Source organism: Phallusia mammillata, chromosome 3 (assembly GCF_965637545.1).
Source record: "Phallusia mammillata chromosome 3, kaPhaMamm4.hap1.1, whole genome shotgun sequence".
NCBI classification, from domain to species: domain Eukaryota; kingdom Metazoa; phylum Chordata; class Ascidiacea; order Phlebobranchia; family Ascidiidae; genus Phallusia; species Phallusia mammillata.
Genome location: NC_137254.1, coordinates 22526141 through 22541266, shown reverse-complemented (window position 1 = coordinate 22541266; position 15126 = coordinate 22526141). Strand labels below are relative to the sequence as shown.

The 15126-nt window shown below is 36.4% G+C and overlaps 2 protein-coding genes and 1 pseudogene across 2 annotated transcripts; 1 reads left to right on the top strand and 2 right to left on the bottom strand.

Moving 5' to 3' along the window:
- Window positions 1–659: 659 nt before the first annotated feature.
- On the bottom strand, window positions 660–1178 carry LOC145218930 (protein FAM200A-like). The gene has a single exon (XM_080086339.1). It carries the CDS (start codon window positions 1176–1178, stop codon window positions 666–668), a length of 513 nt encoding a protein of 170 aa, XP_079942465.1. The 3' UTR covers window positions 660–665.
- Window positions 1179–1850, bottom strand: LOC145218929 (zinc finger BED domain-containing protein 5-like; annotated as a pseudogene).
- A 1673-nt stretch (window positions 1851–3523) lies between these two features.
- LOC145218927 (integrin beta-1-like) lies at window positions 3524–14558 on the top strand. The gene is made up of 18 exons (XM_080086336.1): window positions 3524–3626; window positions 3841–3926; window positions 4689–4806; window positions 4927–5016; window positions 5523–5751; window positions 6956–7136; window positions 7516–7677; window positions 7826–7921; window positions 8110–8214; window positions 8458–8571; window positions 9006–9162; window positions 9442–9622; window positions 9912–9997; window positions 10690–10883; window positions 11309–11452; window positions 11627–11753; window positions 12465–12631; window positions 13018–14558. Exons 1-18 carry the CDS (start codon window positions 3569–3571, stop codon window positions 13099–13101), a joined length of 2379 nt encoding a protein of 792 aa, XP_079942462.1. The 5' UTR covers window positions 3524–3568; the 3' UTR covers window positions 13102–14558.
- The last annotated feature ends 568 nt before the right edge of the window (window positions 14559–15126 follow it).

The following is a 15126-nucleotide window of genomic DNA, read 5'->3' as shown; positions in this document are numbered from 1 at the left end:
CTACATCCTGTGGAGTTTCGCTCGGCCGTAATCCTTCAACTTCCGTGATGAAACAATTAGCCTGCAGATTTTTGTTACCACTAAGCTTATATGAAATAAAATTGTAAAACTTAAAATGCACAATAATGCCGCCATTTGGCCGTTGGAATAATTAATAGGCCAATTTGTTGGCAAAGCTATAGGCAAATGTGTTTTAATTCTCCCCTTCGAAGTCACCAACCAGTTTTTGCACCCCCTGTTGTTGTTTTTCTGCAACTAATCAATAATCCTGATGATTAAGCATTTTTTGGAAATCCCTATTAACCTAACAGAGGTGCACGCGGGGCCCAGGTTAAGAACCACTGAACTATAGGTAAATCTCGCAATACATTGATACATGTTTTTGTTTGAGCATTATGGTAAGTATTGTAAATCATTGAATTGCGTTTTAAAATCTCAATATACAACCTAAAACGAAATATTTCTTTGTTTAAATCATTGGTTCCCAAACTTTATCTACTCGCGTACCATTTTTTTGTTCATGCAGCGTTCTCGTACCACCTACAATAATTGTTAGAAAACCCTAGAATTCACAAATAAAAAATGATATGCAAAATGTTTAATGAATACCATTGAATGAGATAATTAAAACCCTCAAGTCAAAATTACAAAACCACAAGACAATTTTAATGAGATGGATGAAGTTGTTTTTTCTCGACCAGTTGGTCGATGCGAGGAATCACTTTGCTGACAGCGCATCGAATGTCATGTCCAGGCGCAACAAGACGGTTCCGTTTCTTCGATTTAATAGTCATCATAGCAGAGAACCCCTGCTCGCACTCCCACGTAGACGGAAAAATTAATAACTGGGGAACAGCATGATTGGCTAGCGTAGGATACGATGACACCATACTCAGCCAGAAGTTTATAGGACAACATTCCTTGTGCTTCGTTTTTGCTGTCTCATCAGCTTGAATGTCTATTAGCTCCTCTTGTTCCCCGGTTCCCACAGGCACATCGGCTGGATCAACGAAGAACGGGTTCGCGGAGTAAGCACAGCATGCAAAGTCCGGGAAGTAATGCATCAATTCAGTCTTGAGTTGTGTAAGATGACAGACAATTTCTTCGGAAATTTCGCATAGACATAGACGGAGCCCCGTCTGTTGTGCATCCAACCAACTTTCCCCAGTCCAATTCATTCAGTCTAAAAAATCGTTAACAATGTTAAAAATATCCTTTCCTCTTGTTGTACTGGGAAGATCCTGGCTCATAAGTAGCTCTGTCTTGACAGAATTATCTTGCGTAAAACGAACATAAACAAGTAACTGACAGCAGTTGGTTACGTCCGTTGACTCGTCCAGTTGAATTGAAAACCCAAACTTTGAGGATTTAACTACCGCAATTACTTGGTCAGCGATATCGACTGACATCTCCTCTATTCGATTCTTCACAGTGTTGTTAGATAGGGGCACACTATCAAGCTTTGCAACCGCTTCCTCTCCGATCACTTGTCTAACCAAGATCTTCGCTGCTGGCATTATGAGAGACTCTGCAATTGTATGCGCCTTCATGTTTTCAGCCACCAGGAGGGAGACTTCATACGACGCTTTAACAATGCCCCTTTTCCTATGGTAAATAGTGCCAGTTTTGTCCAAGCGTTACCGCTTAACATTCTCGCCAAGTCGCTGAAAGTAACTGGCATCTCGGTCCTTGTTGCTAGCATGAGTTGTCTCCAGATGGCGTTTGAGCAGGCTGGGTTTCATTGCTGCATTAGCAAGAGTCTTCATGCATACTACGCACTGCGGCAGTAACTCTCCTCTGTGCTCGATAGCTATGAACCCGTAATCTGGGCTATACTTTCGTTTTGACATGTTACTAAACTTTAGCCTTTAGTAACCAACGGCTCGTAAATATTAAACAAAAATTAGTCAAACTTTTACCGCCCTCGCTACAGTGCTACTGTCAACACAACTACTAGCTTATTACAAAAACTATAACTTTAAGGATTTATTACGTCGTAATAACGGATTCATTACGTCGTAATGAACCTATTTCGTCACAAAGAAACCCTGCTTTACAGTTCAATGTGTCAATACACCAAGGAATTAGAATTTAGTAGAGAATATAGTATGAAATTTCACGCTCTACGTGACTTGTGTGAATTAAAATAATGCTTACGATAATCACTAGAAGATCATTTGCGATCGTTTGGTGTGAACTTAATGAGTTGCTCGCGTACCACCTTGTAGACCTTCGCGTACCACTAGTGGTACGCGTACCATAGTTTGGGAACCACTGGTTTAAATGAATCACATCTGTCTGGTGACTAGTTCCTTGAACGAAATACCTGACTTCCAAAAAAGGGCAAGATTACTCATCCTTGACCGTAGGAGTTGGGAGAAAAGATTTGTAAACGCGTGTGAACGACGGTATTTGCTCAAAAGGAAAGTAAAAAGGACGCTAACAGCTTCACGCCCGTTTTTTAGGTCACGGTCTTCTGGCTCGGGCTTTGTAGCTAATTCTATTGTATTGAAATGCTTTTAGTAACGAGTTGGTTTATCAATCAGGGTGAAAGCAAATGACTTAGCGTAGAATCTAAGTTTAGTTGCGCATTGCGTATATTGCTCATTGTTTTATTGTCAAACTTGCATCCACAATTGGTGGTATTGTTTAAATTTAAATATTGTAATCACCTCTGGGCCTTTAAACCTGCAGTATACTTTACAGCCGAACTGTGAGAAACATTTTTATTTTGAAAACTTTAAATGATTTTTTTGTGATCAATGAGGTATTTAACATAAATGTTGAGGAACTGTTTTGGCTTGTGAACATTTGTAAGACAAGGCTAATTTGTAATTGCCAGGAAAAAGTTTGAACAGTTTTTTTTAGACAGATACCCTGCTTTTTTAACTAAGGCATTAACAGTCATTAAGGAAATACTTTTGTTAAATAACTTCCTTTATTGCTTAAGGCAATTTACTAAAATTAATGTTCAATGGTTCAGTTATTCGTATATTTTGGTTTTGTGTAAACTGTGGAATTCTAAACGTTGTGTAAAAATCTTATCTTTACTTTTTATCTTTACTTTTTTAAGTAATAGTACACACAGTAAGCTGAACAAATTGTAGAAAAAGTGATTTTTTATTACTAAATAGAAAAAGTGATTTCTAGCACGCTGCATGCAAAAGGTTGCCGAACCCTGACTTAAACCATTCCAACAACAGATTTCTAAGTAGCAATTCTGCGCCAGAATTATCAATGTATTGATTATTCTGTGTACAAATATGCTGTCACCCAAGCTGTTTAACCTAATTAGTTAAATCATCTCATGTATGAATAGGGTCTTGGGGGTACCTGATATGAAGATATGTTAAGTGGGTCTCTGTTATTTGAACTATTTACTTTGGAATAAGGCTTGAATTTCATATTTTACACAAAATAGTGCCTGGACAAAATATACCAGTAATAAACTAGTCTTTGGAGGAGTTGAATTGCTTTGGCATAAATGTGTTGAAATGTATATGACTTCAGACTACAAGGTGTTTGAATTTACAACCTTTTTAACTCAGGCGTTGATAACTTATTAATCATGCATTATTGTTCGCTGATCTGTTTATTTGTAATTTCTGCTCTGACTACAGTTTTTGGTAAGTTTTCAAAGGAGTTTTTTTTGTTTTATGAACAAGCAGTTTGTTAAATATTTTTGTCAACAAATGTATTTTGTTAAAAAGAGATTAAAGTTTGTAGTTTGGGCTACATAGTTTAAATGATTTGCTGTGTATTCGGTACTTGCATATCTGAAGTCAGAGTATTGTTGTAAAATTATTTAAAAACACGGTGTTGTTTTAACTTTTTTTGCAGGAGCGGCAAATCTTTGTGTGGACACAAAAGCAAATTCATGTGGTGAATGTATTTCATTACCAGGGTGTGCCTGGTGTGAATACCCTGTAAGTATTTCATTTGTAATCATGTTTTTTTTACAAAAAGTAGACTAAACACTTGCCTTTTCAATGTTTTCTGCAACAAATAGAGCTACTGAAAATTGGACACTAATCTTTGGCTCATTCTAGAACAGTGGTTCTTAACCGGTGGGAAATTTCCCACTAGTGGGAAATTTAATGTTTTCAGAGGGAAATTATCTATGTCAGGTGACCAAACTCGGGCCCGAGGGTGGAACCCGGCTTTGAATTAATCGTTGAATGTTACTTTACTAATATTTTTTCCACAAAAAAACATGTAAGATTATTTTCAGCAAGGCTTACAAGACACATACAAATCCAAAGGCCGTTTGTTACATCACAGACAAGATTAAAAGTATCAATGACTTTGCTGTTGTGCACGAATAAAAGCCTTTCCTTTGTTGATTGTGATGCAATAAATGACTATTGCAAGTAGAGGAGACTCTTCAAAATTCCAAAAACTTTAATCTCTCACAGAAGCACTATTTAAACTAAATAAGATTGCAGTATACCTTTGGAGTTCCAGACCAAATCGCTTCACAAAATTATTTCATTAAAAGGATAATTTTTTTTGTTAACGTAGGGCACAAAACATCAGTATAAAAATAACACAGGGAGAAATTCGAAGTTGGTGGTTGACTTTAGTGGGAAACCACACCAAAAAGGTTAAGAACCACTGTTCTAGAACATTTATGTCATGTTCAAACATTGGTGTGTTTTAGCATATGATTTATTGTTTCTTTTTATCAGGAATATGCAAACAATCCAAATGCAGTCATATCTCGCTGTGATTTACCAGAAAACCTTGAATTTGAGGGATGTCCAAAAGGCAGTATTATGAATCCAACCTCAACACAAAATGCAACGCGTAAGTTAAAAATGAAACCTCTGTTTTTGATGTTGAAAATAAGTAAAATCGCAGCCAATGGATTTATGTTTCATGACCTTACACTGTCTTGCTTGATTTTAAATATTTGCTTTCCATTAGAAAACAAAGAACATTCCAATGTTGGTGAGTTGGATGTTGGCAAGGCAACTCAAATCCGTCCCCAACTAATTAAAAGCAAAATAAGACCAGGTAAACTATCCGCTGTAACTAATACGCTTTCCAAATGTATTTTTTGTTAAAAACAAGGTACATACATCCAACATACAACACATATTATGCTAGATCCCCTTTGTACTAAAGTTGAACTTTTTTCTTCGTATTGTTAAAAAAAACATTTAGGCCTTTGATGCCATATTTTTGTGTTAAAAAAATTATGATGGACTTGTTGTTGAAAATGAGCAAAATAAATGCTGTTTTTACTTATAGTTTTGTTTTTCTGTTTTAAGGGAATTGTACTATGCTTTATCGGAAAAGTGTCAATTACCCTTTTTTTAAGTATGCACACTTCAATAGAAAATAAAAATTTTACGTTGTTTTTTTGGCCCATTGGTTAATTCATAGGTATTCAAAATTTAGGTTATTGCATATTTAATCCAAAAGTGTTACCAGTGTTCCAAGTACAAACCAATACGAATAATTTTCAGACAAATTTTACACTTCCTAAAGGTGGTAATTGACATTCTTCCAATTATTAGGCGATCCTCTCACTGTCCGTCTATCATTCAAACAAGCAGAAGATTACCCAGTTGATCTTTATTACTTGCTTGATTTATCCAACTCCATGGAAAACGATCTTGAGTCATTACGAGCCCTCGGACAAACTTTGGGAGAAAGTATGCAAAACATCACACGTGATTTCCGGCTTGGTTTTGGATCCTTTATTGACAAAACTGTGATGCCCTTTATCTCCACTGTTCCATCCAAGTAAGTGGTTGTTTGATTTTTTTTAATTTAAAATCCGCTAGTTACCAAGTAAAGTAAGACAAGTTAGAATGGAACTCATCTTGTATGGACTTTTTAAAATAGTTTTTGTTGAAATTTGTCAGGGGGCCTTTGGCAATACAATCTCAGGTGCACTGTGTATAAAAGGAGACTTTTTAGAAGAGAGTTAGTTATCTAAAAGAATTTGCAGTTATATGTTGCCTACATTAAAATACTTATGACTACATATTTTAGTACACAGAAAGGCAGGTACAGAAGAATTACTATCTAAAAAATAACAAGGGAGTTCATATATCATGGTTATGCTGGTAACCATGTATTATAACATTTATCAAGCTAAATATGCCTGCTGGCAATAAAGAACATTGAGTAGTTAATCCTATATCAGCCTACCTTTAAAAATGATTGCCTTTTTTGTGATGTGTAAGTGTAATGTCATAACATTGAGTAATCGATTATAAAATGTGTTTTGCTTTGATGTGTTGATGTGTTTAACCATGTTTGGTATAAAGTACACCAATAATGTCTGTTCACAGCTGTGTTTATCTTGAAAGAAACACTCACACTACATTTAATCAATACTTAATGAATTATAAAAAAGTGGCCTACTTTTACACACACAGTAGTTGTAAATGTTGTAAGTAATAAAATACAAGTAAGTTGTTTTGGAGCCTTTTTACATTGAAATTATTTTTCAGTTTTACCAACAATTGTGAGATTGTCAGAAACTTAAATATGAGGCAGCCATGTTTGTTTTCAAGTCAGAAAGTTATAGACAGATGTAAAAGAGATTACGGTAACAAGGTATTGTGAAGATTTTGAAGATTTTAAAACACATTTAGCAGATCTTAGAAAAGAAAGAACACATCAGCATTGCAATTGAACCAAGACCAACAAGAAAGTAAATAAGTTTTTATTTGTTTAGGTAAATTCTGTGAGCTAAAATAAAAAACATCATAAGCAAGTTGAATAAATAGTTTACAAAAATGAATTGACCATTACACCAAGTGTAAATAAACATCTTAAGAATGAATTTTGACCCATTTTTATTTTTGCAAAGTGGTCCTTAAATGGAAATTCCTTGAAATTCCAGAGGTTAAAATTTATAGCTAGGTAAAGAGGATTGTAAATCAAAAGTCTGCCTCTTGTTGTAGTACAGCATTAACACTTGTTTTTTGCTTGTTAGAATTGACAATCCATGCAGTGAGGCAGCACCTTGTGTAAAAACCTACAGTTTCCATAACGATCTGCCTCTAACCCCTGAAATTGAAGCTTTTGTGAACAAAGTAAAGGATGTTACGCATTCCTCAAATCTGGATAATCCTGAGGGTGGATTGGATGCTATGATGCAAGCTATTGTGTGCCAGGTAAACTTTTTTTTTATTAAAAAATACACTTGTAAGATTATAATTTTTTAAGACAATCTTTTTATTTTTAACTTTTTTTTGGTCAATAACAAATTTCGGACTGTGGTGATTTTTAATGCTGGTGTGGATGCATTAAGTGGGTTAGGAAAAAGAGTGGCCCAATCGAAGACCAAAAAAACATGGTTGTACTTGTATTTGTGCAAAACCATTTTTTTTAAAAGACCTTCCACAAAAACTTAGGCCTGGACATAATGGTGGTAGTACGAAAACGTTAATAGAAAACAACAACCTATAATGAAACATTTTCAATGGATTTTCTGAAAAACTTAAATATAAAAGTAAGCTGATTTTTACTATCAAACTGTATTTTTTGCTACAGGACCAAATTAACTGGAGAAAAGATGCCACACATTTGCTGGTATATTCAACTGATGCAGGATTTCATTATGCTGGGGATGGAAAACTTGGTGGAATTGTTCTTCCCAATGATGGTTATTGTTACCTTGACAACCGAGGGCACTACACAAAAGCCAATGAAATGGTAAGTTTTGATTTTCACTTGATCTATGTCAGAAGTTTTCTGTGTGAACATAACCCAAAATATGCTTTTTTGTGGGCTCTAGGCCGCTGCTCTGAGGTTTTTAAATGACGTTTTTAAATAAATTCTGACTGACTTTTCATGTTTATAGGATTACCCATCAATTGGCCATCTGGTGAAGAAAATTTCCAAACACAACATACAACCAATCTTTGCCGTCACTGAAAATGTCATCCAAACATACAGTGTATGTGTAATCAGATAATTCACAAAACAATATAAAATGCTGCAGACAGTGCACACTGTTTCGACCTATAAGTTCTCATCAGTGCAGCTGGTGACCGAAGATAGGCATTGGCTAGTGCAGCCATCCAACACACTCCAGGTTGTTGGGAGTAACAGGCTAAAATGTATATGTTTTTTTTGTAACTGCAGAATCTTCAAAAGATGATTCCCAAATCAGTTGTTGGGCAACTGACCTCAGATTCATCGAATATCATTGACTTGATTCAGGATGCCTACAATGCTTTGAAGGGAAAGGTAAGGAAGTGATTTTTATGAAAACTTTTTAACAAAAGTCCCATTATATGGCAGGTATAAAGTTTGTTTTTCAAGTGATTTGGTAAAAGTCATTCAAAACATGTTCATCTTAGCTAACTTTTTTATGAGTAATTAGTTTGACCTTTTTTAGTATAGCACTCAGCCACTACATTGTCGTCACATTTTATAGTTTTACACAGTCTCTAAAAGCTCAACTAACTATCATAACAATATATTTTATAGGTTATTCTGGAAGTTTCTGCCCCATCCGGTGTTACCATTAGCGACCAGACTGCATACTGTAGCAGTGGAAAGGCAGATGGACTTGAGTGTGATGGTGTGAAGATAGGAGATGTGGTAAGTAACATAACTATAATAACCCAGAATATATTGACTACTTTCAATCATTGCAACTCTTGGAAGCATGTGTCATTATGTTTTTCTTTTTTGTGGGAATGTATAGTGGTTTAAACCAACAAAAAAATTGGCCGCCTTAAAAATAGCCGAATCAAATCCTGTATTTGGAACACTATTCATTGATCTGTTTAATTTTAATGCAATACAATGTCCCAAATTGATGAAAAAAGCGACATACTTTATGTTTCAAACATTTTGGCAAATCCTTATCACTGATGATGGATGGAGCATTTTCCGAAACATTTGAATAATAAAGCATGTTGCTTTTTACAGATATTTGCGCCGTTAGATTCATCACTAAATCCTGAGCTGTTTTGTTACTTTCACACTCTTTCATGTATTGATACTGATTTCTATTGTATTTTGTCCTGTAGGTGAATTTCACTCTCAGTATTTCAACTGATACTTGTCTCACGAAACCCATCAATGTCAGTGTGTCACCTTATGGTTACAACGAGGAGGTAATTATCACCCTTAGCCCCCTATGTAACTGTGAATGCACCCAGGATGAAGCTCCCAACAATTGCACTGGTAAGTGGTAAAAAACCAGAAAAGTTTTAGTGCTTTAAGTTGGCACACATCAATAGAAGTAATTGGACCAATGAGTAAAGGAAAACTAGACATAACAACTTAATAAATATTTAAATAAAGATCTCAATGACAATATCAAATTAGTAACGGCTAAATTGTATATTTTAGCCGCTAAATAATGCAAAAACTTCTAATTTATCCAAAGCCATTTCTTATTTACTTTCACGACAATGGTTAAAACAATAAACAAAGTATAACTTTTTTTCCTGATTGCCACAGGTCACGGTGCTTATGAATGTGGAGCCTGTGTATGTAACGAAGGATTCACGGGACTGGACTGCTCATGTGATCAACAAGATGAAGCCGGAATTGAATCCTACCTTGTCAACTGCACAGATGCTAAGACTGGTGTTGTGTGTAGTGACAGAGGTGAATGCCAATGTGGAAGTTGTATATGCAAGTAAGTGACTTTTCTGTTGTGGTTAAAAGAATGGTAGGTCAGATGACTTTCACTCTGAGCGATTTGTGTAATTTAGGGGCAAGCACACATTTCGCCTACATTAGATTATGTCTTGGACAAACAGCTACTTATTCCTTTTTAACCATAAAAATGTGGACTGTGAGGAAAAAAATTTTGACAACCTTAAAGGATAATACAAAGAAATTTATTTTGTTTAGTTTAGTACCTGTCTTTCGTTTCCTTATGCCTAAAATAAACACCTGTGTATTCTAACATCGATTTTTTACAGGCAATTTGCTGACCGAAAAATTGATGGAAAATATTGTGAATGTGACAACACTACTTGTGACCGTGTGTATGGAAAAATATGTAACGGTAAGTTCAAACTGTTGTGTGTGCGGCATTGATGCCAGTTCGGATAATTGCATTGACGCAATTTGACAAACTTTTCATGTGAATAACTGTATTGCTATGTAGTAGAAATCAAACAAACCAACATAATGTTAGCCTTTACCACATGTTTTACCATAAAATACCGTGATAATGCTTAAGTCATTAGAGACTGTTTACAGTTTGCACCAGTTAATGTCTGCCAAGTGTCGCCCCAGACACTCACCCACCACGCACTTGCTGCATGGGCTGTTTAACCTCGACGTACATTAACGGGCAGCCCCATTTTTGATCAAAAACTTTTGACGTTAATTTACGTCAATCTGCACTCTACACAAAACGTCTTTGGACGTAGATATACGTCAACCGCGCTGAAAGTGTGACTGAGTTCAGCCACAAAACGGAACTATTCTGCGACGCCCTTGGAAAATTGAAACGACGCACCAAGGCGTCGCGACGCACAGTTTGAGAACTGCCGGTTTACACAATTACATGATCACAAGTCATTACAGACTGATGTGGTGAATAGCACAATACGACACACAAAAGAGTAAAAGTTGTACATGTACAGTATACTTTATAGAAAGGTGGACAAACTTTGAGGCTTTATTAAACTTAACAGCGCTTTAGAAAACCGTTCATCTCGTGAAACTCACAACAAACCTGTTTTAATACAGATTTGGGAAAATGTAACTGTGGAAAGTGCGAGTGCAAGGAAGGCTGGACTGGAAACGCATGTGAGTGTACGTTGGACGAATCGACCTGTTACGATCCCAACAAGGACAAAAACAACGATACGAAACCTTGTAGTGGAAATGGAGAATGTATGTGCGGAGCTTGTGAATGCAAAACGAACACAAATGGAATTAAGGTACGACGCCTAAACATTTCCCTGAAAAAGGGCCCTAAACTAGTAAGGTAACTAAATGTCCTGCCTAATTTAATTGACTGACTAGCTGTCCCGTTGAGGCTTGTCGTTGATGCAATGTCCTACAAACAGACTCCGCAGAAATTTTGTCAACGAACAGTAAAATAGCAAGTTTTTGTCAACGAACAGTAAAATATCAAGTTTATAAAGCAAACTTAACTGATGACGTATTACTCTTACTGTGACGTAACAAACAATCTTTGCCAAACACATTGTGTGCCAACTAAACCATGAATTGCGAGCGGTGGTAAAAATAAAAACTCTTACTTGGTGTACGTGGATGTTCATGTACGTATGCAAACCAAGAAAGGATAAAAAAATATTATTATACGTACACATTTAGATTTTAAACTTTTTTTTACCCACAGTTCCGTGGTCAGTACTGCGAAACGTCGCCAGGTGGCGCATGTGACATCCATAGAGATTGTATTCAGTGTTGGGCATTCGGAACTGGTACCTACAATACCAGTGAGTTATGCCAAGATAACTGCGCTAAATACAACGTTACTGTGGTAAGTGGAGAACTATTTGCAATAGCATAAGTAAGTTATTAACATTTCTTTGCCCTTTTTTTAATGTAAACTTCGCCAAAATGCATATTTAGCGTTTTTGCGCCTACGTTGGTGACATTTCAACAATCGTGAATTACCATACAAAACTTCATCCAACTGTTCTATATGGTTTAGCTCGGAGATGAGGGAAGCGCCTACCAACAAGAATGTCGATTCACTGATCTTTCTGATGACTGTGTGTTCAACGTGTATTACGCCGAAGTTGGTGACGTCATCATGGTTGACGTAGATAAGGAGAAAAGTAAGTTTGGTGTTGATGTCTGTCTTTAGTGCAAGGGTACTTTGAATATTGACAATAGCTGGTTGATTTGGTTTAAAAAGAGATACATTTAATAGTTCACCCAAAGTTGTAAACAGGCCTGAAATTGGAGCCCGAACCCGAAATCACAAGCCCGAAACCCGTCCCGAACCCGAATCGTTTCTGAGAAGCCTGTTTAGACCCGAAAATTTGATTGACACGCCTACAAACACAAAAGACAATTGGTCATTAACCAGGCGTTTTAGGGCTTTTTAATATTAGGCAGGTCCAGCAACTGGGCTACTTACCTAGATAAATTTATTTTAAAAAAATACTGACACAGAGTGCAAAATCCGGCCCGTTTTTCGAAGAAACCTAAGTCCGAACCCGGCCCGAAAAGCCCGACCCGGCTTACAACCCTGAGCTCACCTTCAAAATTATGTTAGGTTGTTAACAGCAACTGTAGGCAATAGTGTTACTCGAGCCATAATGCTAAACATAAAACTGTGGATTTTAAAAAAATTCAAAAGTCCCCCATATGATAAGGTGTATGTCTTATCATTTTTCAAAAAATAACGTCCTTTCTGCTACAGAACCTTGAAATTCCTTTGTTGGGCGTTAAAATATTTTGGGAAACACTGTTAACAAACAAAGCATTTGCCCCACTATATCTATTTCTTTGCTAAGTTTGAGTTGTTTGATAATGTATCACAGAATGCATCACAAGCATCGACCCAACTTACATTATTATCGGCATCATCGCCGCCATCGTCGGCATCGGCTTGGCTATCCTCCTTATTTGGAAACTTCTTACCTCAATCAAGGATGCCAGGGAATACAAAAACTTCCAGAAGGATGCTCAGAATCCGAAATGGCAGGGCGTAAGTGTTGTGACCATTTTGTGTTGTTGTTTTCGTTTTAGGAAACGGGTTTCAAATAAGCATACAATGTAATAAGAAATGAATTTAAAGGAGGGAAAGGGCGTTTTAACCTGGATGTGAAACCGTATTACAAAACTGTACCCCAACCTAAATAGCCCTAACCGTCAGTTTTTTCAGAAACAAAGGCGCTGGTGCTCTTTACGCCACCTGTCGGAATTTGCTTTAACAGTAACAGTATTTAAGAGCTTAATGAACGAACTAGCTTTGTTGCTAGATTTAAATGCAGAATTTGTTCTCAGTACCCCTAACCTTTGTGAACCACCCATGTAAACTCAACATCAAAAAAACATTAGTCATTTAATCACGTGATATTTTCTACGTTACAGGGAGAAAATCCAATCTTTAAGAAGGCAACTTCGACATTCCGCAATCCAATGTACACTGGTGGCAAACCAACCGCCAATCTGTAAATACCACTGTACAGTGTTGATCTCTCCTAACTGGCGTTCTGGCCACAGGGTGGCATCAGGCTACTGCTTTTTTGACTTTTGTTTCCAGCATCCATATTTGATTTCTATGTATCGGCGTGTGCTTGCGTTGGTACGCCGAGAATGTGTTTTTATTTTTGCCAAATATTTGTGAGTTTGATTGGGCCTTTGATGTATGGAAAATGATAAGATACAGTGGTCCCCAACCTTTTTTGAAGAATCCCTCCCTTAACAAACATAATATTTCATTCCGCCCTAATTACCACAAAGAAATGCTAAACCATACAAAGATAATTAAAAAATGGGTCTTTTATTACCTTCACAGGTCGTATTTCCACAGGTTTTTATTTACAAACCACATGTACAAATTTAAAAGATATTCTTTCCCCATGTTTTAAATTTCTCCCCGGATCCAAAAGTTACGTACAAGTATCCCGGTCGTATTTGTGCTTTGAACTGTGGGTTTAAATTGCCTTAAGCGTCACCAGTCCTATTAAATCCGACAAACGACTCCACCGTCTCTTACTTTGGTGCTAACTTAATACCCTACTACCCTTAGGCTTTTCAGAGCAGCTTAACACCCAGGATCCCTAAAAAACATCAGGGTTGTTTAGACTTTGTACCAATACGGCGCTACCGTTGCTCAAAGCTTGTACCATTTAACAGCATTTTATGTTTGTTATTTTGCATGTATATTAAGTGTTGCGGCCATGTTTTATAGGTTTACGTTACTTTTTTGCCTTTTATCCAATATTGATCATGAGTTAATGAAATTTTACACTAATTTATGATTGAAAACTACTTACAATAGGGTAGCGCAAATCACCGAGTATTTTAAACCGCCAATTTTGCCTTTGAAAGTGTTTTAATAATACGTACACTTTTTTGCATGCACGTTGGCCAAGAACATAGACAATAAACATATTTAATACAACAACAGCTAATATCAATCGACATGCTTTGCCCTGAGATTTACAACCGCTCGATGGCGCAAGTGACAACTTTTATTTTTCCATTTTTGTGTCTTATAACTTTGCTCACGTTTTATTATCTTCCACCAGTATTACAATTCCGCAATCGACCAACGTAATTAATCTCGCATCCATTGTTTAACATCAAGTTGCTACAAAATCAAAAACCATTCTTTTTCATGGAATTTTAGCTTGCTAATTACTGTAGTCCTAACTTTGATTCTAATTTTGTGTTGTAAACTTCTTAATCTCACTTTATGTATCAATTTTTTGTGCTTAGTTAATTCAATCGCCGTGCACCGCAAACTGCCCCTTTTTGTATAAATGCTTTTTTTGTTTCACCGTATAACCCTACTTCTCTATGGTACTAATGAATTTACTTTTAGTAATGTGTACGATCGTTCGGTTAGGTACAGTAATAAAATGATAAGGCAATTTTTCAAATAAAAGCGAGTCAGAGAACGAAAATGGTTCTGTACTTTTTTCTTGACAAAGTGACAACAACAACAATCAATAGCACAAATTAACTCAAAGACGAGCAATACATGGAAAAACTGAAACACTTAAAATTCTTTGAATGGTTTTTGATTAATATCTTGAAGGATTGTAAAGAAATGTCGTGGGTCACCATTTTCACTAAAATTTTGGTATACGTTGACAGTTAAATGTTGTGACGTAAAGTAGAGTACAATAATCGGGCGAAAAAATGCTGAATTTATGCACAGAACCCAAGCAAAGCCTTTTCATTTCCGAACACATATTTTGGATTTAGGCAACTGCTAACTGCCGACCATCCGACAAAATTTAGCGTCAGTTTATAGTTTGCCTAAGCATAAAACATAGCACAACGTATTTCTGACAAAACATTTTTTTCTAGTTTACAACAATATAGCTGCAGCGCATTTTTCTTCACTCGCTTACTGATCTCTATTGTGCCATCGCGCTTGCTCACAAAAATTTGGAATCGAGATTTCAAATCGGACGTGACGTCAATCACGTGACGAGGGAACGCGGTTATCGGCCGAACTGCTTCAGC